Here is a 25,405-nt window from a genome sequence, read left to right as displayed (position 1 = left end):
CAACTCTGGTATTAACTTGTCTTCCTTGGTGCTTACCAAAGTGGTTGGTATGCTACAAGTACTTAATAAATGTTCATTGAGTGATTGAATGGCAGACTAAATAAAATTACATATATAATATATTTACATAAGCAATATATTTATTCCATTTTGCAAAACTTGAGGCCTGCAGAAACATTAGCAGCAGCAGCAGCATCATCATTATTTCTGGTGTCCCCAGGTATTCAGTTGCACTCATTGCAAAAAATACTCAACTTCCTATTAAAGGGAAGAAGCCGAAGATCTGAGCTATTAGATACTAAGTCTCTGTACAAAGATCATCAGTGAAAAGACTCAAGGCAAGGATGTTGATCTCTTAATTAGAACAAGAACAAAAAAGAAGAAACAGCAGAATTTGCTTTGGAGGATTGGGAGGAAGGACAGTAACTCACATGTTGGTTAATGTATTCAGTTAAAGCAGAACTCTGTAACCTGGATACAGTAAGATATCACCTATTCAGAACTTTTGGGAGAGGAGAACTTCTTAAGAGAAAAGTTTTCTGGATAACTGAGTATATTCCTTTAACTTGAACTTTTGGGTCACATGATCCTTATAAAATGATAACATCGGTTTGTGCTGGCAAGGCTGTGGGAAGATAGGTACATGTTAGTGGAGCTGTGAAGTGATTTTAGTATTCTGGGGGAAAATAGAGATTAGGTAAAAAGTCTTTTCATCCTCTTTGATTTCCGGTGTCTCCCTAATGGGCATAAGACCCCAAAGAAGTCAAAGATAGAAAGGCAAACCCGATAGATCCCTGAATACTCCTAGAAATGTTTTTTAAATTAAAAAAAAACTGAATTGGGGACCGGTTGAACCATTTGTGTTCTATGAATAGAGTATGACTAAACCACAGGGAACGGCATCTCGAAGGAATTCAGAGAAGCATGAGAAGATCTGTGTGAACTGGAGGGCAGACTGAGGAAAGAAGCAGAACAAAATACACCATGACCGCAACAATATAAACAAGCCCAACAATGGAAGACACCTACCATCGGACAAAGTGTTATAGCCATGTTGGCTCAGGACAACAGGTCATGGAACACAGGCTCCTTCTCTCAGGACAGAGAGAGGAGAGGGTTGAGTGTGTGAGTCGGGCATCGCTTGGCAAATATGGCTACCAAGATATCTGGTTTTATTGAATCCTTTTCTGTTTCAGGGGATGATTCAATGGGGAAGTGGTAGCACATGCTGGGAAAGAGTTGTGATAGAGAAACGAAAGGCATCGGTACAGCTTTTAAAAAATAAATTAACTTTGCCAATGTGAGAAATGTAGTTGAAATCCTTTTTAGTTGGTTCAGGGTTTTATTGTTGTGATGATGATGATGATTTATTATCATGAACATCTTCAAACACTTCTGTTTCCTTCCTGGTCTACAGGAGCAGCTGCCCCCCAAATCCCAGAGACTCAGTTTCTCCAGCTGTAAAGTGAAGGATCCTTTTTTAATGGGAGTGTTTGGATTTGTTCTATAGGACCCCAGCTTGGCTGCCCCTCCATAGGCAGCAGTTGAGTCAGCATCATGGAGACCCCTGCAGAGCAGCATGAACTCATTTCCCCCAGAAATGAATTGGCTGACCGATGGCCCATTTAAGTGGCCAGAGCGGGAGGTTCACGAAGGGGGACTCGGCTTTTCGCAGGTCCGGCCACCCCAATTTAAAAAAAAGGAACTAATGGTCAGTGGTCATTTGGCTGCTTCACGGAGCTCTGGGTTCGTTGAGTGTCAAGAAGAACGATCATATTTTCAAACAAAGCAGCCTCTTCCCGTAGTGTGACTTAAATTGTGTGTATATGTGTGGTGCGTGCGTGTGTGTGCGCGCGTGTGTCTGTGTGTGCGTGAGTGTGTCCGTGTGTGTGTGTGTGCGCGCGCGCGCTAAGCCCGGGTCTCCTGATCCCTCCCAGGTGGGAAGCGCGAGGTCGAGGCTCCGTCCCGCTGCCATGGGAGAAGCCCTGGCCTTGGAGCCTGAGGACGCGGCTTGGAGCCCTTCAGCTCCCCGGGGTGCCTCCGTTTCTCTTTGGTAAAACGAGGCTGGTGGAGCTGGCGGATCTCTCGGGTCCTTCGCAGACGCTCCCCAGAGCAGCACCTGCAAAACTCGGCTGGCTGAGGTGGCTGTTATGAAGCCGGCAGGCCAGCAGAGGGCGGCCGTGGAAAAGAACTTCGGGCTCGCTGCTGGCCTGAGGCCTGGGGGCGGGACTTCCTTCCGTGGGGTTGGGGCGGCCGGAGCCCTACCAGGAGGAGGTGGCCCAGGAGACGGGGCGAGCGGCCGGGAAAAGGCTGTGGGGGGAGATGACGGGCTCGATTTCCTGGCCGCGTCCCTTTGGGGTGACTGAAGGGCTGCACGCTACAGCCGCCTTTTCCTATGTGCCTGGAGGCTGCTGTCCATCTGGGCTTCTGCCGGCTTCTTTGGGTACTTCCTCTATCCAGCAGGGGTGCTGGGCCCCAGGAGGAGCGAGCTCTCAATCCTGTCCCGGAGACTTTCTGTCTGTGTGGTCCCGGAGAAGTTGCTTAAGCTCTCTGGGCTGAATCCGTTGCAGGGCTCGGATATGGAAGCCAAGACAGGATCCATTTAGTAGTCTTCATTTTGGTCCAAAGGACGTGGGGTGGGGGTGGGGGTGGGGGAAGCTGGGTGGCTCAGTGGATGGAGAGCCAGGTCTAGAGACAGGAGGTCCCGGGTTCAAATCTAACCTCTGACACTCCCTAGCTGTGTGACCCTGGACGAGTCACTTAACCCCCATTGCCTAGCCCTGACCACTCTTCTGCCTTGGAACCAATACACAGTATGGATTCCAAGATGGAAGGTGAGGGTTTAAAAAAATAAAATAAAGGACCGGAGTGATTTGAAGAGCCTTTCCTAGACCCGCCCCCCCTAATCTGGGGCCAAGTGATAATAACATCCCCTTATGTTTACTTGATATAAGCATTTCTATTTACAATTATAACAAATCAGTGCAAACCAGTATGTGCAAAGAGCTTACACACATATTCAGACACACTCACAGACATGCTCTCACTCCCATCAACATGGCTTGGACTTAGAATGAGACAGCTGCTGTTAAAATCCCTCCCACAGTGCTGCCTAGCTGTAGAACCACTGGCAAGCAAGTCTCTTAGCATCCGTGAGACTCAGTTTCTCCAGCTGTCAAATGAAAGAAGAGAGCCACAGGGTTGTTGTGAGCAAGTACCTTGTGAACATTAAAAACCTGGCACAAGCCCAGGCTATCATCCCTTTAACAGATACAAATCTTGAAGAAGTTTATCATTAAGTTGTTGAGAAGAGAAGATAATGGCGGACTAAAAACAGGAGCACATTGGTTTAGATTAGATTCGTATCAGGATCCTAAGTCGAGGGCTCGGGAGGACCCTAAAGATCACTTAGTGAACCCCTTTGGTTTGTTGTTCAGTCAGTTCAGTTGTGTCTGACTCTCCATGATCCCAGCTAGGGTTTTCTTGGCAAAGATCCTCCAGTGGCCAGTCATTTTCTTCTCCAGCTCTTCTGGACAGACCAGGAAATGGAGACCAATAAGGTTAAGTGACTTTCCTAGGGTCACACAGCTAGTAAGAGCCTGAGGCCAAATTTTAATTCAGGTCCTCCAGATTCCAGGTCTGGTGTTCCACCTAATTGCCCTCTCAACCCCCTCATTTTACAGGTAGGGAAACTGAGGCATGGGGAGGCTAAGTTATTTACTCAAGGTCATGGAATGGATGGTGGAAGGTTTTATCTCATAGATTAGGCTGCAAAGATTTTCACAGAATCTCTTAAACTTTTTCAACAAAATAAGAAGTTAATCTTAAATGTATTGCTATTGTCACTGCCATTATTATTGTGATCACTATTATTCTTCTTCTCTGGGTCTGCCGCTTAGGGAAAGAATGCTGCATTCTAGTCCCAGCCTGCTTTTATTAGAAATAATCCTAATAAAAGATTCTACTCGTTGTTTTAAAGAACAGAGAAATTAATCTGCTGAACACATTTCAGCCTTTGGGAAGCCACATTAACATATTTTTCTTTTATTTATTTTTTATTAATGGCATTTATTTCCAAGTATCTCAACCTTCTGTCCCCTCCCTGCATCATAGAAGGTGCCATCTGGCATTTCCCCTTTATTTTAAAAGTCAAAAGAGATGCCTTTCCACCCACTCCTGCCTTTAATTGTGTTGTTTGGAGTTCTGAAACCTTTACACTAGCATGGGGACTCCAGTTTGAAGAGGATTCTAAAATGGTCCCCATTGGAGGCAGAGGAGGTCTATTTGGGAGATCCCTAAGCAATCAAGGGCTCCTCCAAGAAGCCCCTTAGTGGCTTACATGGGAATCCTATGGGAATTCCATGGAGCAACATCAGAGAACGACCCCTAGCACTAGATGTGACACAAGCCCTGTCCTAGATCTCTAAGCATCTTGCTAGGGCAGTTCATGGCTCACTCTCTAAGCACATGCAGCTGCCTCCCTCTTCCCCACAGCCTTCCTCATGGAAAGGAAATATGACAATGGCATTCACAGTAGGCTCCTTAACCAAGGCAGAAGTCGTTAGCAACACTTAACAAAGGTGACATGGGGAAAAGGATGACAAGAAGCCTGTTGCAAGGAAGGCAGGCAAAGGAAATCAGTCTTGCTCCCAGGAAGCAATGTAAAAAGGCATTGGCAAAGCCCAAGACCCCAAATTATGAGCGGTAATGATAGGCTTCGAGGGCATTTCCCATTTGAAGATTTCCTCTATCGCTGCTGTGTGCCGATAACGGTAGCTCTGAACGGTGCTTCAGAGCAGTTTGCCGATTGTGTGGCTGGCCTTTGGGAATTGGGCAATCTCATACTGCCATCATCCTTTGGGTTCCCTGGTCGCCCTCTCCTCTCCATTCCACTTGAGCTGATTTTTTTCTTTTTTAAGTTCATGATCATTTCCTGGAAATGCTTTGGGGGCCTCTATTCCAAATGATGAACAAAGAAAATGAAAATGTCAATCATTCGGAATGGAATTACAGTGGGAAGAGACAGAAGCATCCTGTCAGTAGTATATAAGGGATATCCTTCTTCTCAGGAAGTTCCAGGGGTTCCTCCTATCTTTGCAATCCAATATACAATCTGGCCCCACCCTACCCTTCCAGTTTTCTCTTGTCCACTAAGCTCCATCCGTGCATTCTCTGGTCAAGCCAAACTGGTCTTTTTGCTGTATCTTACACACGCGCAACAAGCATTTTCAGGAAAATGCTTTCTGGGTGCTAGATTCTGATCATTATATTCTTAAAGCCTAGGGAGTAGTGGGGGTGACTCAGTCACTTTGGGGGGCCCTAAATAGAAGTCTTCAATAGCCCACGGGGAAGGATATGGTGGTGGTGGAGGGGTGAAAACCATAGTCGTTGTTTCTTCTCTCACATGGTTTAGACTTAAAATATCACAGGTCAGAACTCTCCTTCAGGGTACCTCAATCTGCTCCTGAACATGCTGCATCTTTCTAAAGGGGAGGGAGACTGTCCCTTCCCAGTTCGTTGCACCCCCCCCCCATTTCCCCCTATCCTAGAGAAGCATTTCTGGGTTTCTTTTCCAATAAAGAAATCCTGGGAATATTTGAACTTTCCAGTCAATCCCCTCCCCATTTTAATCTTCTGGGGTTCCATCATAGACCCTGGGTCTGGCCAGATGCTCAGTGAATTTGTATTGAGGTCAGCACTGTTGTCATGGTGACTCCTAACAGCTCCATCCAGTGGAAATGCCAGGTGTTTAGCATCACCTCTGTGGAAATGGGAGGATTCTTCTGTGGATATACTCAAGTTCATTTCCCTGGGTTTGACTGTATCATATGCCCAAGGGAAAGCTGGGACTATGATGACTTCTGGGATAGATTTAAATCTCCTATAATATCCCCATGCCTGGATAAAGAGGAAAGGAGACAGGGACCTAGGGAACTTGTAGTCAAGTGGATCAAGACGGTGGCGGGGAGGGGGGGGAGGGGGGATGGCCCCAATTGTAGTCCATAGGGTTAGCTTTTTAATAATAAGAGAAATTCCTGAATGATTCCTTATTGTAAAAAGTCAGTAAACTGCTTATCTGAGTACACTGGGGCTCACCAGGGAAGAACTGTGCTCTGTGCCAAAGCACAGCACCCAGAATATCCAGAGACAGACAGTGAGAGTCTGAAATGGGGATCAGAAAGCAGAAGAGGCAAATGGAAGCTCCCAAAGGGTTGAGGTATTCCTGAGGGGAAGGGAGAGATGTTACTGTAGATGGTATCTGGGAATCAGTGTGTCAACCCTCTCCCATCTAAGACCATCTTCAGTTAAAAAGAGAACTCCAGGGAGAGGGTAGTGCTGGATTTTTCAGCTTCTCCCCTAAGTTGCTGATGTCTGCTCTGAAGAGTTTGTATTCATTGCATTTCTACTCTGGATAAACTCATACTATAGTCCTCTTGTCTCTCTGTTAGGATGAAAACTCCTTGAGAGCTATAAATTTCTTTCTTTCTTTCTTTCTCTCTCTCTCTTTCTCTCTCTCTCCCTCCCTCCCTCCCTCTTTCTTTCTTTCTTTCTTTCTTTCTTTCTTTCTTTCTTTCTTTCTTTCTTTCTTTCTTTCTTTCTTTCTTTCTTTCTTTCTTTCTTTCTTTCTTTCTTTCTTTCTTTCTTTCTTTCTTTCTTTCTTTCTTTCTTTCTTTCTTTCTTTCTTTCTTTCTTTCTTTCTTTCTTTCTTTCTTTCTTTCTTTCTTTCTTTCTCTCTCTCTCTCTCTCTCTCTCTCTCTCTCTCTCCCTCCCTCTCTCTCTCTCTCCCTCCCTCTCTCTCTCTCTCCCTCCCTCTCTCTCTCTCTCTCTCTCTCTCTTTCTTTATCTCACTCTTTCTTTCTCTCACTCTTTCTCTCTTTCACTCTCTCTGTCTCTCTCTCTGTCTCTCTCTCTCTGTGTCTGTCTCTCTCTCTTTCCTTCTGTTTAGAATCAATATTCTATATTGGTTCCAAGGCAGAAGAGCAGTAAAGGCTAGGCCTTGGGGCTTGACCATCTAGGAAGTGTCTGAGGTCACATTTGAACCCATGACCTCCCATCTCTAGGCCTGACTCAATCCACTGAGTCACCTACCTGCTCCAGAAAGCAATAACTTTCTCTTTTGCCTATGTATCCTCAGTGACTAGCAATGTTTAGAACACAGTAATTGCTTATTTAATACATGTTGTATTCATTAGTTAATTAAGAATCACTGTATAAGTATGTAGTAAATCTCTCCCTATTGTGTGCTGGGCTATAGGGAGTACAAAGGAAGGGTAACATAGTTAGACCCACCAGGAACTTATGGTCTGACTGACTTGCTGCCATGGAAACAACTGGATTTGGTTCAGTAAAGGAAATGATCCATCATTAAATCCTGTCCCAGGAAGCCCAAAGAAAGCTCAATTTCCATTTTTTCACATCAGAGCTACAGGCTGGATGGATGACTGAGGACACTTTAATTAAACATTTAAAATTGAAAACTGAATCCAAGAGGGGAAGCTAATGTGGTGGATGAAAGACTCAGAACCCAACAGTCTTATCACAAGGTAGACTGTGGAGCTGAAGCCAAGAAGAAAAAAATGGATAGGGCTAAATGTCAAGTTTTAGAGGTGGGTTCAAAATCCAGAGGTCTAAGCAGAGAAGGGGAGAATCCTTGCTTGATAGAAACAAAGACAAACAAAAACTCCCCCCTGGGGTACTAGTGGACTAACACAGCCAAAGCAGGCCACAGTCTGATATGGGAGACAAGAAAATCCAACATGAGCTTTGGCTTGGTTAGTGGAAGCCTAGTGCCCCAGGCAAAGTGGCTATGGTGTCTCTCTCCTCTGCCCCAGTCAGACCCTCCTGGGAAATTATATTCAGATCCAGGTGTTCCTTTAGGAAGAGCATTGACAAGTTGGAGCAGGTCCAAGAGAGGTTAACCAGGATGGCTCCAACAGGTAGGTTGGAGGAACTGGTTGCTTCATTTGACTGAACTGCTCTACCTCTCTCGATCTCTGTTTTTCTCTGTCTCCCTCTTTGTCTCTGTCTCTGTCTCTCTCTGTCTTTGTCTCTCTGTCTCCCTCTCCCCCACCTAAAAGACAAAGAGAGGAAAAAATCTATGGAAATTCCAACTGGAAAATGCTAAAATGTTGTTTAAGCCTTCACTATTTCAGATAAAAATTAATTTACTAAAACAAAATGGAACCCCCATTATGGAAGATTGGTTCATTTTGGTAAAGGAGGATCTGCTTATAAATGAATGCATATCATTTGCTTGTTCCATTTTTCTATTCTTCACTATGAATCCATGGATTTTTCATGGAAATTAATATTGGAACCATTCTCCCCCTTTAGAGAAGATTAGTTTCCCCTCCAGGGCCAGATTTTACCAGCGAATCTATACCATGCACTATTGAAAGCCACAGAGTTAGCTTTTCATTTCCCACAGGCCTTGCTGTTATGCAAATAAGTAAAGACAGTGTTCCTGGCACCAGAAAGGAAATTAAATCAAAGAAGGCAAATGGAGAGCCTGTCTAGTCTTCACATTAGTCCCAGGGCTCTCTAGGAACTTCTGCTTTTTTCTTCTGGCTTCATGATTGCATTTGTCTTCCCTTTTCATAATAACATCTCAATTTTTGCTTCATCCTTTTGGAAGAGAATGGAAAATAACTCCCATGTCAAGCATGGTTTCTGGAAGAACGCGGGTCAGCTCTACAAATGACTGATGTCAGATCTAGCAGTGGTTAATTAAAGTTTCAAAGGTCAAAAGGATTTGCATACTTCCCCTCCTAAATAGCTCAATTTTCACTTAGAAATAGATTTGTGAATTTTTCTTTTGAGAAAAAAAATTCCAAGGTGGCTAGCTCAGATAATTTGGCCCAAAATGAGAAGTAAAGCTCATGCCTTTTTGGTGGACTGGAAATATTTATTTAAATATTTATTGTCTGTAATCCTGTATGCCTAGGACTGTCTGACACATCTTGGTGTTGTTCACTTGTTTCAGTCGTGCTCAACTCTTCATGACCCATTTGGAGTTTTCTTGGCAAAGACGCTGGAGATGTTTGCCATTTCCTTCTCTAATTCATTTTATAGATGAGGAAACCGAGGCAGACAAGGTGAATGACTCACCCAGCATTACACAGCTAGTAAGTATCTGAGGCCAGATTTAATTTCAGGAAGAGGAGCCTTCTGGCTTTCCATCTGGCTTAGAGTTGGTCTTTAATTCGTTGATGGTTAATTATTGAGAAAATCAGATTTAATTTAGCAGATGTAGGTTTAAATACTGATTTTCCACTGACTACTCCTGTGTGATCTTGAATGTCATTTTCCCTCTTTTGAGTCTCAGTTTCCTCATCTGTAAAATGAAGGATTCAGACAATGCTCTCTGAGGTCCCTCCCAGCTGTGTTCTTTGGGTCTATGATGTTATGTATGTACAACAAAGGAAGCAGACAAGATGGCCCTCCATCTTGGACCGCCATTATCCCAAGTCACATTTGGGATCCTTAAGTAGAGAAGAATGTGACACTATTCTTCCATGGAGAACAGACCCAGGGAGAGAGTGAAACTGGTTCTTGGTTGTCAACTTTAGCAACCTGAATGTTTGGCAAATCAAGAACGTGTGAGAAAATTGAGCTGTATGTGCACGAAGAGCACGTTTTCTTAACGTTGCAACTGTTATTTATAGTCCATGTTAGGAAGGAAAGAGAGAGCAAAAGGAAAAGCAGTTTAAATCCCACAAACTCCAGAGGCTCAGAAAACCCAGAATAGGTTTCCTTGGCAGTGATGCCATTAGAACATGATCATCCCTCCCTCATCTCAGGGGCCGCTTGTGACACCAACAACAGCGAGTGCTAGGACTATGAGGCTCGTGCCAAAAGGCAAGGGATGAGTCATGCCACCATCACAGGCTTGCAGAGGAGAGCTCTTTTCTGAACAGGACATAGAGGGCATATGAAGAAAGGACAACAGCAGGCAAAATTGGAAACGATGGAATTATGAAGACAAGAAGAGATGAGAAAAAGCCATTTCCATTTCTTCTTTGCAGAAGTGGGGGGGGGGGCTAAGGAGATGAAACATGGCCTAGACTGTCCCCCTTGTTTGGTGGGTTGCTTTTTTTGACTGCACTGTTCCCTGCTCCCTGCCTCCCCACACTTTCTTGTTAAATTTCTTGGTATAACCGAAGACTGGCTGGGCTGAGGGGAGAGAAATCTTTAGAACTGAAAGAGAAATAAAATATGAATAAATACAAAGTTAAAAGGAAATTAGCATGCAACAGGGGCCATGATGCCAGTTGCCCCACCATTAATAGATGCTCCAGGGTTAAGCTGCTTAACCCACATACCCTGGCGTGAATGGCAGCTCACCAGAGATGGGTGAGCCAAGTTATGGATTTGGGATGTGGTTTCCAACAAAACAAGGAAGGGGTGCCACCATTAACTACCACTATAACTGGGGAACAATAACAATAATCCTGTTCCTCTGGTGTTTGGCAGCATCTTGGTGAGGTCATGGTTCCAGGCATCCATTAGAATGAAAGCTCCTTCTTAGGATGGGCTGTTTTTTGCCTTTCTTTGTATCTGCTAGGGTTAGTACTGGGATTTACCATAGAGCAAGTCCTTAATACAGGGTTGCTGATTGATTAATTGATTGTTATCTCCATTTAATGTTCATGAACATTCTAGATCTCACCACTATCTTAGTCTCCCTCTACAGAATATAACCACTTTTCTAAAGAGGAGGGGCCACTTTGGGTCTGTGTTCCCTAGCACATTGCTTGGCACATAGTAAACACCAGGAATTGTTAAGTGCTTCTTGGTTGATTGATTTTATAGATGAGAAAACTGAAGCTGACAGCAATTAAAAATGACTTGCCCAGAGTCACACAGGTGGTAAATTATTTCAGAAGAGATTCAACCTCAAGTCTTTTTGAATTTATTAGGAAAGCTAGTGGATAAGGCACCAGGCCTGGAGGTGGGAAGACCTAAGTTCAAATGTGCCCTGGAACTTACTAGCTATATGACCCTGGGCAAGTCACTTTACCCCCTTTGTCTCAATTTCCTCATCATGTCAAATGAGATGAAGAAGGAAATGGCAAACCACTCCAGTACCTTTGCTAAGAAAACCCCAAATCAGGTCATGAAAAGTCAGACACGACTGAGAATAACTGAATAGCACCACTTTCTTGACTGAACTGAAAAGGCCTTTTACATTCTCTGGGCCCCAGTTTCATTGGTAAAATAAGGAGGTGTATCTCATAGATTATTTCCATCTCTAAAACTATTAGCATTCAGTGTAAAGGGAAAAGAAAAACTAGAGGCCTTTCCAATAAGATCAAGATGAAGCAAAGATGTCTGATAGGACCACCATTAGTGCTAACTACAGATGCAGACAAAGAAGAAAGTAAAGAATTGATTTTTTTCAGATGATACGATGGTCTACCTAGAGAGCCCCACCAAGGCAAGCACCAAATTCACCAAAATAACTTCAGCAAAGTAACAAGATAAACCAAAGCCACATAAATGATTGATCTTTTTCTATATTGCTGTCTCAAAAACCACTGGCCTTTAAGTTGCCTTAGCTAAAAGAGTTGTCCCATCTTACTCTACTCTTTTAGGGGTATCAATGACAGCCTACTGGCCTCAATGGTGGTATTTCTGAAGATTTGCCAGACCCAGGGGGAGGCAGAAGAGCAAAGAGTTCTGCGAAATGCAAGCCTCACTGACCTGCAGAATCTCAGAGCTGGGAGGGAATTCTGAGGCCATCTAACTTAGCTTATAACTGAATAAGAACCCCTTTAATAGCCTGCCTTCTACAACCACCACCACTGTCACCACTTCAATCACTATCTTCCCACAGAATCTAATGGAGATCCCTGAATCCAAGAGCCGTGGAATGGAAATGCTTCTCCCTATAACACCTCAGACTATCTGGATCAACCAGTAGCTGAGGTCAAGCACTTGGGTTCAAATTCTAGCTCTCCTTCCTACTGCCTATGGCCTTGGCCAAGGACTGCACTCCAGTAGGCTTCTGCTTCCTCATCTGTCAAATGAAGTTGGATCAGATGCCTTTGGGGTCCATTTGAGCTCCAAGTCTATGATTGTGTCATTTTATGATCTCCATTAAGGGACTATATATACACAACCTCTGCTTGAAGACCTCTTTCAGTGAGGGAGAACCTGCCATCTTGAAGGCAGTCCATTCAATTTGGGGACACAATTATTGGGAAGTTTTTGCTTCCATCAGACTTAATTTTGGCTAAGTGGGACCAAGCGGAATGAAAAGGGCAACATTTTATAGAGAAGTACTATTCGAACAGAACGTGTGGACTTTCTTGTCTTCCCAACCAGCAGAGGAAACAATGCAGGCAAAAATAGATCAAATTCCTTGGGCCCTTCTCTATCCAGTCTTCCCGCCATTGCTTCATTATTTATATGACATTATCCTTTATTCTTTTAATAAATGGCAGATTGGACAGATGGTCCACACATCTTTTTGCCAGGATGGCCCAAGGCAGGTACAGCACGAACTCTCAGTTTGCTACCCCTCCAATCTCAGAAATGTGATTTTGAGTTACAAAGAGATTGTTTTCCCTCTTGATATGATTTCTTGTGGAAGCCTGTAGTAAATGGCACACTGATTAAAATTCTTCAGAGACCTTTCACTGCCTTCCAGGAATAAATGGGTTTTCCCTCCCTGGGGCATTTTCAAGTCAATTTCCCTTAATACCACTCCTGGACCTTCATATGTGTCACATTATCAAGTTCCCCTCCATTCGGCATCTATCCATTCACTTTCCACCATGTTTTGGTATTGCACACCAGCTAACATGGACAGACTGACATGCTTGGGAGCAGGTAATGACACAGACAGGAACTCTCTACAACCCTTCATGATTCTGTGTTTTAAATGCTGATTGGTCACTTGCCCATCCAGAAAGTCAAAGTGACAACCCAGAGTATTCGGATATTCGAGTTTCCCAAGGAATTTCATCAGATTTCTTATTGATTCTTTGAACTTTGGGGTCAAAGACATTTCTGTACTCACAATAGGTCATTCTGGACATGGTTCTCCAGAAAATGTTCACTCAGAAGGGGGATATAAGCTGTGTAGAGGGTGATTAAAGGAACCTTAATGCTACTGAACAGAAAGCCAACCTCCAAAATGGGAAGACCTGAGTTCAGGGCAAGTCTTGGACTGCAGGTAAATCACTGACTGTCTCAGTGCTCTAGGAAGCTCTCTAAATTCCTGAATGGCAAAGAAGGTGCTCATATAGATGGCAGAAGAAGTTTCCTCACCCAGGAGTTCCTTATCCCTATGAAATCACAGATTCAAATCCTATCCCAGTCCTGGCTACATATGGGAATTCCTACCCTGGGATCTGTGCAGTTAAATTTTGTTTTTGATAACTGTATTTCAATATGGTCGATTTCCTTTGGAATCCCAAACACTTCATATATTTTATAAAATTATTCTGAAAAGCTTATCAGATCTGCCAAAAGGATCTCCCACCCCCCCGTCTGTCTCTCTCTCTGTCACACACACACACACACACACACACACACACACACACACACACACATACACACACAAGCATAGACACACACACATACAGCTGAGAACCCTTTGACCACAAGCACATTTGGTCTCACAGAGTTTCAGTGGCCTAGCATGCTTTATCCAAGAAGTCAGATCTATGGCCACTTGAACAGAAATGCAGTCTTCCAGTAGTCTGAGCAACATCACTAGAAAATCAGGGTCATCAGGCACTGAATGAATGAAGAACATGGAATGGAAGGGAGTTGAAAGGCCATGGGTACAACAAAATGTACTTGAACTCTCTCAGCTGGGGGATTCATGGTGGAAGCTGGTATCCTCAGTGATGTGGAAAGCAGAAGGCTAGCATGGAAGATGAATGAATGAATGAATAAATGAATGAATGAATGAATGAAGAGATGATTCTAGTGGTGGGGATGTAAGAAGGGGATGGATGGGGGGGAGTGGAAGCTGACACTCACCTCTGCCTCCTGTGCTGCCTCACTAGGTTGGATGTCTTGACCCTCAGCAGGAGCTCCAGCCAAGGGCTCCTCAGCTTTGGGTTCTGTGGGGGGTACTTCTTCCGACTCAGCCTTTGTTAGATTTTATTTTTTAGATGGGCCAGGAGAAAGAAAAAATATGAAGAGTGAACCCAGATCACCAAGGAATGTTTGGTAGTTAAGGCTAATGGTATCCTACATCTGACTGCCTTTGGTAAATGTTCCATATTTGACACCATTGGACTTCTTGGTAGGGCTTCCTTTTGGCATCAAGACCTCTGAGGTCCCCTGAGCTGACATAAATGCTCATTTTGTGAACACTGTGCTGAACTGGGAATGTGCTACAAAAACAAGGTCTCCATTTGGCAATTTCCCTGAGGATCAAAGGCAAATATTTCCAGAAGGGAGCAGTTTACAAAGAACTTTGCATGTGGGAAATGTGCCGTGAGATCTCTCAGTTCTGGGTGATTGAAAGCAGAATGAGTGTTATGAAGGCCTAGGCTAACAAGTCCAAGGTAGGTGAAGATGGGATGTCTTCATGGGAAAACAATATCTCTAAGTGAAAGCCATTATATACACAGTGCTCCATATAAACAGGATGGGGCATGTAGGACAGGAAAGATCATGAGAGAGGCTGCCATGTGGTCCAGGGGAGATACAGTGCTGGGCTTGGAGTCAGGAGGATGCAAGTTTTCATCCTGCCCTTTACACAAAGTAGCTGGGTGTGCTCCTGGGCAAGTCACTTGGCCCCAGTAAAATGAGGGGCTTGGATGTGAAGGCCTCTAACGACTCTTACAATATTCATCTATATCAATATTAAATCTACATAGAAGAACGGTTTTAAGTGCATCAAATCAAATGCATAGGATTGCCAAGGAAACCAGTCAGAGTGAAAAAGAAAGGGATGCTTTTCCCATCCAAGTCCACAGACCCAGGTCAAGAATCCCTATCCTGGAGGTAACAAGAACAAGCTGAGAAGGCCAAACCCCCACTCCTCAGCCCTCCTGCCTATTTAGGTACAGAAGAGGTTCCTGGACACGTACTAGTAGGAATTCCCATCCCCAAGAGAGTGAGTTGGCAGCAGAAGGCAGGGGAGAAAGAAACGGCTGGTGTTTCCTTTGATCATGAGCCAGGACTACTTACCTGGATATCCATCCCTGTCTGACTGGCAGGCATGTCGAAGAGGGACGTGTCCTGAGGCTAGGCAATGGGAAGAAAGAGAGCTCTTAAGTCATCTGCATTTTGAAAATTCCCCAAATAATGTCACCTCAATGGCTGTCATTAGAAATCTGCTATGTATAAATAAAAGTTTCTAATTTTGAAAAACCAACCCAGATTCAACACAGATTCTCTTGTGTGCTTACACTAAATTTGCATCTGGGTTTGAAGAAACAGCATAAGGAAAAGAAAGGAACTGCTAAAACTATGGCCTCTTCAGAGCCTATCAGCTGCCAGCCTCATTCTGTACACCTGCTGAAGCCCAACTTGGTGCCTCTCGGGCCCAGACATGGCGCATCTACTAGAAAGAAGGGAGATCCTAGAGCCTGGGCTAACATATTGTGTCTGTACCTGGGAGCTGGCTCATCCTGTGCCTGGGCGATTGTGTGTGTTCTCTCTTTGCTGGTGACAACAATGTCTGCCCTTAGATGAACACTCTGGCAGCAACTCCATCCTCTTTAGCTTGGTCGGGTTTGACAGAATTTGCACCATCCGGGAATTGTGGGATAGCCTCCATCCCCATTGCAGTGGAGCCAGATGAAGGCATTAGAGGCCCTGGATGCCAGCTTCAGGGAAGAATCCCAGAACCTCAGCGTTGGAAAGGGCCTTCCTAGCCATCTGGTCCATCCAATCACTACCTAACAAGGCATCCCCACTACAGCCCAGGCTGAGAAGTCATCATCTGTAACTGAGGCAGCCCATTCCACTGGGGCAGGGTAGCTCTAATTGTTTCTGTCCTGGCACCATGCCCAAATCTATCACTTTGGGACTTGTTCCCATGGTTTCTCGTTCCGTCTTCTTCGGGCTACTTCCTGGAGGTGACTCTCCTACTTCCCCTACATTCCAGGTGAAATGACCTCACTTCCTTCAACTTCTATTCATAGGACATGGAATCATTCCCAATTTGTCAGTGTCCTTCCTGAAATATGGCACCCAATTGAATACAGTTGTCCACTCTCACCTTAATGCTTTGGGCAAAGGACAGGGGCAACATCTCTTCCCTGGACACACTGTGGCTCTCATTATTTTTTGTTCCCATACTTCTACAGTAAGCTTCAGGGTGGATTTTTTTCAGAAACTTTGTGAGAGTCTTCCTCAAAATTTCTCTCTTCCCCATTTTTTTCTCCTGCTCTGTCACTTCCCTCTTTTGAGAAAAGAACTTGATAAGCCTTTCAGACTAAGGAATCAAGGGCAGCTGGGTGGCTCAGTGGATTGAGAGACAGGCCTAAACATAGGAGGTTCTGGGTTCAAATTGGACTTCAGATACTTCCTAGCTGTGTGACCCCTTAACCACCCCATTGCCTAGCCCTTACCATTCTTCTGCCTTGGAACCAGTGCAGAGGAGTGACTCTAAGATGGAAGGTGGAAGGTAAGGGCTTTAAAAAAACACTAAGGAATCATTTTCATGCACTTATGACCTTAAGCAAGTCACAAGCTTCCTGGGTATCTGTTTCCTCCTCCACAAAATGCGGGAGCTGATCTCTCTGGCCTTTGAGGCTTCCTTAAGCTTCAAACCTTGTATCCTATGATTCTATCATTTATGTATGATCTTCATTTTGGCCTAAATAAGAGGCACTTGATCTCGTCCCTTGGAGACCCATCTGGGCAGGGTTTAGTCATTGCTGTCCCACAGTCACATTCGACTCATTTATTTCTTACCTGGGTAAATCCATTGAAGGTGCCACTGGATGCCTAAGTGGAAGTGGAGACCAGAACATATTACTTGGGAAGTCTTCATTGCCCTGGTTAACATTCATATCGTTTTATGTGTGGACATGGAATAGACAACTACACACTACTAATGAAACCAACATGGAGAGAAAGGGGGAAGGCCATGAGCAAGAGTACGTATGAGTTGGAGGAGGCCACAAGGGAGGGAGCACATCCAATAGGCTGCAAACAAAAAAAGGGCCACTGCTCTTTCCAGCAATTTCTGGTGGCTATTTCATGGTCCTCGAAGACTCCCTCCCTCAGCAATGGTGGGATAGCCCTCTGGGGCGAGCTCCCAAGGTAAGCCTTGGGGTCTCCCCACCATCAGGCCATAGCCATCGCTGTCCTAGATATTATTAGAGGAAGCTTCCCTGAGATGTCAGGATTTTACCCAGAGCAAGATTTTCCCAGTTTTTGTGTGTTTGTTTTTATGTGTGTGAATACAACTCATTCATACTTTCCTTGACTGTAAGTGCTTTGAGGGCACCAATATAGTGCAGAGGGAAAAAAATCAACAGTGATCTGAGAACCTGGATTGAGTATCTGGGTTCAAATCTAAGCCCTACAACTATAGTGTGACTTTGGGCAAGCTACTTATCTTTTCTGGGTCTCAGTTTCCTCCTCTGTCAAAAGCAGAGTTTGGAGGGGAGGACATCTATGGTCCTGTTCTAAATCTGGCCTCCTGGGAAGTGTGTCTGCTCTGTTCATTGTATGGCAGCTTGTAAGGCAAGCATTCAAACAGTCATCTCCAGCCTTGGTACCCAGGATGGGGGCACGGACTAAGACTTTATAATGATCATCCTTTTTTTGGTCAACCTATTTGTACAGTTGGGCTGCACAGAGTTCGAGGGATGTAGGGTAGTCTGTCAAGGAGGTCAGCAAGGGATTACTCAGAGAAGGAAGGCAATGGACTGTGGAGGTGTAGAAGACAGACACAAGGTAACAGAACCTAAGGGGATCTTGGGCTAGGCTAGACTACACACCAGGGTAGGTACCTCTTCTTTCTGAGCCTCTACTTCTTGGTATAACATTCCATATCTCCGATTAGCAATCTCATCTTCAGATAGGTCTGAGTTGTTGGTCTCACTGTCTTTAGGACTATTTGAACTCTCGGTGCTAGCATTTGGGGAGCTGCCCACGTGGAAGAGAACCATGGGTCTCTCTAACTCCTGGCTTTGCTGATAGTCACTGATGCTGGCCTGCTCCCCAGATAACCCTGATTTCAAATGAGCCTCCAACATCCTCCTGTTGGCTTCTAAGCCTACATCTTCCCAGTAACTCCTGGAATCTCCTATGTCTTGGGTGGGCCACTGATTAACAAACTCGGGCCAGTTATCCAAGCCATTCTTTGGGCCATCTGGTAGACCACTGAAGTCCCAGGAGTCCTCATTATTCACAGTAGGATCCCAGTTGGGCAGCCAAATCTGATTTGGGTCTGGCCCCCAAGGATCTGCCTCTGAGTCTCCTGCCTTGCTACTACTACTAATTCCACAGGCCTGAGGGACTGCAGTTCCAGTCCCTTCTCCCAATGAATCTTCTGCTTGACCTGAACACAGGTTATTACTACATTTGGCCACAGTATTGTCAGAAGAGGCAGACTGAGCTCTGACCGGCAGGACCATTTCATCCTTGATGGGGATGAAGGCAACTTTATGGTCATCAACGAGGTCTGCCTTTTGGAGGGTGCTGACACTGTCCTCTTCAAGCTCCTGAGCAGTCTCCCCTGTACTGCTCAGCCCTGCCGGACACATAGAATCCTGTCCTGAGTGATGCATCATCTCTAGGTCGGAAGAACCTGCAGAAAGGATTGTTCCTCCCTCCATAGCTAAAGTCCATCCTATGGTGCTCAGACCCTCAATATCTGCCATATGCACTCTCTGGTCCTCTGGACTCCAGATGCCTAAGGCATCCTCAGGTTCAAATTCAAGGCCCTTCCCAGCTTCACAAGGGCTAATTCTGAGTGGCACCACGGTCTCTGGCCCTGGGGCTCTAACTCTAACTACTTCGGCTAATTCTTTATCTCTGTGGTCCCTTCTCTCAAGAGCGCCTTCCCCCGGGGAGGCCCCCATCACACAAACAAGGTCCTCCTCTGGGCTTTGCAATGCTTGTTGGCCTCCCTTTTCTCCTGCCTCGGGCTGCTGTGTGTCTCTGCTTCCTCCACTTTCCCAAGCTTCCGCTTCACACTCCTCAGCACCTTCTATCCCTTGGGAGTTAACATTGCCGGTGTCTACCTTTTCCCAGGACTCCAAGCTTTCCCCCATCGACTCTTCTCTATTTTGTCTCTCTGGCTGCTCCTTCGTGCTTTCCTCATCTTCGTGGCTTTCTTCTCGGAGGCCTCCACTTTCCCCAGGAGGCATCTCGGGAGGCCAGGAGGCCTCGGAAGGCCGTTCTGTCTCTGGACTCAGAGCCGGGGCAAATCTAGCTTCGGGCTCAGCCTCTTCTCGGACGGCTGGCCCTGGCTGCCGGTCACTCTCCATCACATGAGCAGGCGGCGCTTCCGTGGGGCCTCCCATGCTCTGGTCTGCCCCAGGCTCAGGTAGCGATTCCTCTCCAGAATCACCGGCCGTAGCCTCCTGGCTGACACTGTCTGCACTAAGGTCCAGGCCCCAGAGGAATGAGCCTGGGCCCCTTTGGGGGTCAGGAAAGTCTTCAGCTGACCCGAGCTCTGGAGTTTCCTCCATGATCAGGTTACACAAGGAAAGGCTTTTTGAAGCGTCAGGCTTTAGAGCAGGCGGAAGAGCAAAGGGGGAGAAACAAAGTAAGATGAATTGGAGCATGGCAAGAGTGGACGAGAAAACACAATGAGCGGCGTCGGCCCGGCCGCACCAGCGCAAAGGGGAAGCTGGCCGGGGCCTCGGCTAAGGCATCTCAGACTAAGGGGTGCCTGGCAACGTCACGAGGAAAGCCGCGCATCCTGGGCATGGACAAGAACACAAGCACCGCGCGCTCATCACTACAGTAAAGCGAGAAATCTCAGAAAGGTGACCTACCGGCTGGACCAGCTCGCTGCTTGTCTGTAGGGAGGAAAAGCAGACACGTGAGGCAAGAAAGACACGGCTGGACACGACAAATTCAAGGCACAAAGATTTGGGAAGGGCCTACGGTGTGCCGGACACCGGAGACACAGGGACAAACTACCCTCCTGAGGCTCACATTGGACAGGAGGGAAATGGCCCCTTCGCAGCGAGCTCAAAATAGAGGAAATGTCGAGGATGCTTTAGAGGGAGAGAGAGCCGACCCACAAGGAGAGGACAGTGGCCAGAGGGGGGGAGCCCCTTCGCTTTGTCTGGGAGGAAGAGAGGCCACAGGGGCAGAGTTTGGCCCCAGCCCTTCTCCCGACAGAGAGGGACGGAGGGTTGGCTTCCAGAGCCAGGGCTGACTTCCCTTCATCCAGGTGGCCACAATCTCTGCTTTAACAGGGAGTTACAATGGAAAAGGGTCCAGGAGAGTCTGGAGGGCACCTTGCGGAGGCTATCAAAGCCCACTTAGTTTTTTCTGTAGTCAGAGAAAACCTGGTGCACCTGAAAATGACTTTGACTTTAGTCCCAAGGGATAGCTTTAAGTCCCTTGAACCCGGGCAAGGGAGTAGAGCCTGTCCACCCAGGACCACGAGGCTGTCTTCACGTGTCCTGTGATGGGCTCCCATAAGCTTGTCAGATCCAGCAAAAGCCCTGTGGGATGGGGAGATGGAGCCATTCATGAGCAGAAAGGGCTCGGGTTCTAGGCAGGAGAGCTGCCCTTCTTAGAAGAGTCCCTGCCATTCATTACTAGTCACTGCTTACCCAGTCTGAGTGCTGCGTCGGCTACTGAGGGTCCTTGGGTGGTCCAGCCAAGGGGGAGCTTCCTCCCCTCCTTCCATGCTGGGATTTTCATGAGGCTCAAATGAGCTGGCATTCGCAAAGGCTGCACTCTGCTTTGTAAAGCCGGGGGCACAAGACGAATGCCATGCGGCATCCCCCCCTCACTGTCTTCCTTTGGCAATCCCACCCTGCGTCCAGAAACCCCGACCATCACCCAGAGCCAGCAGAAGGACGCATCCTTCATTGCTATTCCTCCGGTACTTTCCCCTCTGAAATGCTGGGGGCACTTGGGGAGCTGAGCACCCCGTTCCTTGGCACTTTGTAAGTTTTGGGGACCGAGGGAAGGGCGAGGTGTCCTTTGCCCCATTTCCCAGAGGCCTGGAGAAATGAAATGACTTGCCCTTGGCCTCAGGCTGGCCCCCAGGACGTCAGTCCATCTAACCCCGCAGAGTCTGACTCCGTCTAATGGGAAGATGTCCCCAAATGGCAAGCCTTAACCCGAGGTCCGCGAACTGATCCTTCGGAGATTTTCATGTTAAAGTCGAGTATTTCTCTATTGAATATGTAAAGCTATTCCGATCTGCGCTTCAGTACGAGAGGTTTCCTTTGCAATTCCGTGGATTTTATGGATTTAAAACCCTCATTCACGGAGGGGAGCGTCTAGCTTCACCAGACCGCTGTCAAAAGGAGTCGGGACACACACAGGGGTGCAGTCTCTGCTTCTGGAGGATGATGGGACAGCAGTTGCTTCAGAGGCAAAGCAACCTGCCTTTTAGAGACTTCCCATTCTCGTTCTGAAGCCCCTGTTCAGGAGTGGGGCCCCTCGCCCCACCACCTCTGGGTGACACGGTGCTAACGAGAGTGGTGACAAGAGGCACAAAGACTTCGGTGCCCGCGATCTAACCCCTGTGTTCCAGCGTGTGGTATTGATAGACGTCCAGATTTGAACTCAGGACGGAGGGAGCTTAAACACTGCCAGGCAAAATTCCCAACTATCTCTCAGCCTGACTTCCCAGTGCGTGGAAGGGGGATAATAATGGCCCCTGCAGCACAGGGCTATTGAGAGGACCCCAGCAAGTGCTCTGTGCACTGGAAGCCTGTCATGATTCCTATTACAATGCCATTCATCTTGCTGTACTGTACATGGCTTTGCTCTGCCAAGTACACCTTTGTTCCCTCTCATCCTTTTTTTTTTTTTTTTTTTTTTTTTTTTTTTTTGAAATATACCCATTCTTTATTTCTTCCAGGAATTTTTCTCTAATGTAAGCAATGTGTCTTGTTTCACAACAAGACTAACATGGAAATATGTATTATGTGATAACATATGTACAACCTATATCATATTAATGGAATTCTTGGGGCCCTCTCATCCTTTTTTGTCCTTTTCCTCGGCCATTCTCTTGGCCATCTCAGAATCGCCCGACCCAAGGCGAGTGAAGTTTGGGCAACTCAAGGCTGAAGGTCAGGCCAGTCGCGTAGAGAGAGCTGGCCTTCCTTCGAGCCACCCACACTAGGGGACAAGGCTCAAGCCCTTCAGAGTCTCAGTCGGCTCCCTCCCAAGGGCTACGAGTCAAGATGAGCTGCTGACTGTGCCAGGGGAGGGATCCCCCCACCCTGGGGATCCCCCTGCCCATACAGCTCCAGCCCAAAAAGCAATCAAACAACCCGACTAGAGGCGGCCAAATGGTGCGAATGGATGGCCTGGTCAGCCTCTTTGGGGACCTCCAGAAACACAAAGTGCCTTTCGCTGTCTGGTAAAGGCTGGAGGGAGAATTATAGACAACAACCTGTAACGTAATTTTAGCTTTCCAGGCACAAAAAGACCGGATGAAGAACACAAGCATGGAGGGCTCTCCGGAGAGAGACTCAGAGGTACCCGCACCCACGATGCTTAAGAAGAGCCTTACCGTCCACAAGTCCCAGGGCAATGTCTGAAAAGAAGAAAAGGAGAGGTTGTCAGTCCGGTCGAAGCAGGGCCTTTGGGGATGGCTGGTCCAGTGGGCTCTTGGGCTAAACGTCACTCAGGGACTCTGGTCAAGCAGCTTTTTGGCTTCTCCCAAGGGTGAGGGATGGGGGAGGTATTCCATTTGAAATCTGACAAGTGGGATGACTTTCCTCGATGCGCACATCTAGAAAGGGGTCTTGGTTCCTTAAAGGATAGACTCACTGCTGGGGACAGATGGCCGAGATCCCAAGAGGGAAAGCTCAGTTAGGAGGAATGTTGATCCTGAGCCCTGAGAGGAGGGAAGGGAATCTATTTTGGAGAGAAGTAAAGGTATGCTGGCAGAATAAAGGTAACGGGACAGTGTCCTGGGACCGCAGGGCTGAATTCTTTCCTTAAAGTCAGGAAAGGTGGCTGTCTGCCTGGAGTTCAGACACTAAGATGGGCTCTGCAGCATGTGGTCCAAGTTCATTATCTGGAAATGTGATGGAGATCCTAAGCATGTGAGCAGTCAGGAGATAAGAGGGCAAGATGGATTCCGTGGTGGCTCCTTCCTTCTCTTGTTTCACAATGGAGCCTCCTTTCCTGCTTATGGGGGCCAGTTGGCTTGGGGGTTGAAGAATGAACACGGGGCACCCACTTATAGACAAGGATCTATGAACTCCAAGGCCTGTGGAAAACCCCTGCTCTGTGGCTTGTTCCAACAGGGTTTGAGAGGCAGGAGTGACTGCTTGGGTTCAAGTGGTCAAACAAAAGTGCAATGAGATGTGGTCCATGTGGCATCTCTGCACACACACCCCCAACCCGCAACCTTCTTATAGTCCTTGGTTCAGGGGAACTTCAGACAGGGGAAAGCCGGAGGGGGAGTGATGCATCTTGGAGAGAATCTTTACTAAAAAGGAGTTCCCTGAGCAGAAAAGGCAGGAGTGATGATACCCAAGGCCCTCCCCAGCTCTGTTGGGGCATCCCGGTCCACTGCGTTCTGCTAAATTCCTTGCTCCGTTGATGTCTGAGGCTCTACCTATTCTTCCTGTACACGGAGCTGGGAAACATTTGGAAGGCCATGTGGGATACCTCTGTTTGGGCCACGACCCCAAGAGGCATCTCTATCTGCAGTGAAAAGCCAAGAAGGCTTTATCTGCGGCCATGAGATGGCATCTCCTGAGCTGAGCTGAGCCGTCCCAAGATGGCTCAATTCTTTGGTTGCAAATAAGTGCCAAAGGAACAGATAGATCCATATTTGAGTGGCCTTCCGTGCTAAACACATTTAAAAAAGATCGTAAAATCTCGGCCCCTTTGGACGCACCGGACCTTCATCTCTTTCTTCATTCTGATAGAGGTCAGTGGGGAGGACAGGGGTATCCTCGGGAGGATCCTCTGGGAAACTACCATGAGACAGGGGATCCCCGGAAGGGCAGCGTCCTTTTCATAAGCTGGGCAGCCCTGTTCCTCGTTAGCAAAAAAGTGACCAATGGGGGTCTGTGCTTGCCACATCACCGCCCTTCCTCTCCCCCCACAAAAAAATGATCCCTTACCTGAGACATGGGTGAGGGGGCAATTCCTGCCGATCCCACGGGGGTCACATCCGGCTTGAAAGGGTCAAAGTCCAGATCGAGCAAAGACTCTTCTTTCTTTTGCTCCGGAACTTCATTCTGGGAGGGAAGAAGTCAATGACTTGAAACTAGTGTCAGGAGTCTGCCGGGGTTCCCTGCTCAGCTAGTCATGGCTTACTTCCCAAGCCCAGAGCCAGACAAATGGCCCGAGGGCTCCTCCAGCATTGGAGGAAAGGGCTTGGCTCCGTCTAGTCCCTCCTCTCAGGGGGTTTCCAGAAAGTTCCAGACAAGAGTCTCAGAGGAGGAGAAGACCCAGAGGGATGGCTGACGGCCCACTCTTAGGACACCAAAGAGTCGGCTCAATCCAAATAAATAAGTATTTAATCAGCGCCTTCCAGATGCCAGGCCCAATGCTGGGTGCTGGCGACAGGAAGATCCAACCGAAATGGTCCCTGATCTCACCGAACTCGTACCACCCCCGCCTGATACAAGATGCCCAGGTGCCAAGTAATCCAGAATGCTTAGGAAGCCAATCTGGAGAGTGGTGAGCCCGCTGACCATTGGAGGAGTCACCAGGAAAGGTGTAGACCAGGGAAGGTGGCATCTACATTGAGCCCTCCAAGGCTAAAGAGATCCTAAGAGCTAGGGATGAGAGCGAGTGGATTCCAGGGCTGGGGACAGCCGTCTAGACAAGAAACAGAAAGGAGGTCATTTGGGCTGGAAGGTGGAGTGGGTGAGGAGCAGCCTGGAAAGACAGCTCGCACCCAGACTTTCAAGGGCTTTCACACCAGAGAGGAGCTGATATTTTCTGCAGGAGACAACAGAGGACCACTGAGGCTCGAATCCTGTTTCTAAATGTATAAAATAAATAGAGCGGGGCAATGGCATGGCTGGACCTGTGCCTTAAGAGCCAGAAGACCCCCAAAGCAAGCTGGCTCTCGTACTCACATTTAACCTGTGGGGAAAGGGACAAAGGAGAAGGTCAGCCACGGCCAACTGGCTGACCAGTCCTTGGTCGTGGACAAAGCTTTGCGGCCCGGGATTTCCTCTTTGCCTCTGATGATTCCTCAAGCCTTGGGAGTCAAGGCTCTTCCTGGCCCAGGCCAGCATCGCCAAGTTGCCAGTTAGGAAATGCCCCAAATACCAAATGGGTGCCCTTTAGGAAACCT

At 47.0% G+C, this 25,405-nt stretch overlaps 1 protein-coding gene across 3 annotated transcripts in view; it reads right to left on the bottom strand.

Moving 5' to 3' along the window:
* AMPH (amphiphysin) overlaps positions 1–25,405 on the bottom strand; it is a 195,272-nt gene that overhangs the window by 15,814 nt on the left and 154,053 nt on the right. Inside the window, exons 12-18 of one of the 3 annotated variants that reach the window (XM_056804142.1) lie at positions 24,219–24,335; positions 22,649–22,672; positions 19,932–19,955; positions 19,173–19,661; positions 16,891–16,923; positions 15,157–15,213; positions 13,996–14,106 (exon numbers count right to left, since the gene is read on the bottom strand). In XM_056804142.1, coding sequence (XP_056660120.1) covers positions 13,996–14,106; positions 15,157–15,213; positions 16,891–16,923; positions 19,173–19,661; positions 19,932–19,955; positions 22,649–22,672; positions 24,219–24,335 — 855 coding nt within the window. The other 2 variants (XM_056804143.1, XM_056804141.1) reach the window with 2 other exon arrangements.

This window comes from Monodelphis domestica, chromosome 7 (genome assembly GCF_027887165.1).
Source record: "Monodelphis domestica isolate mMonDom1 chromosome 7, mMonDom1.pri, whole genome shotgun sequence".
In the NCBI taxonomy this organism is placed as follows: domain Eukaryota; kingdom Metazoa; phylum Chordata; class Mammalia; order Didelphimorphia; family Didelphidae; genus Monodelphis; species Monodelphis domestica.
The sequence above is the reverse complement of the archived record's forward strand: the minus strand, read 5'-3'. Positions and strand labels throughout refer to the sequence as shown.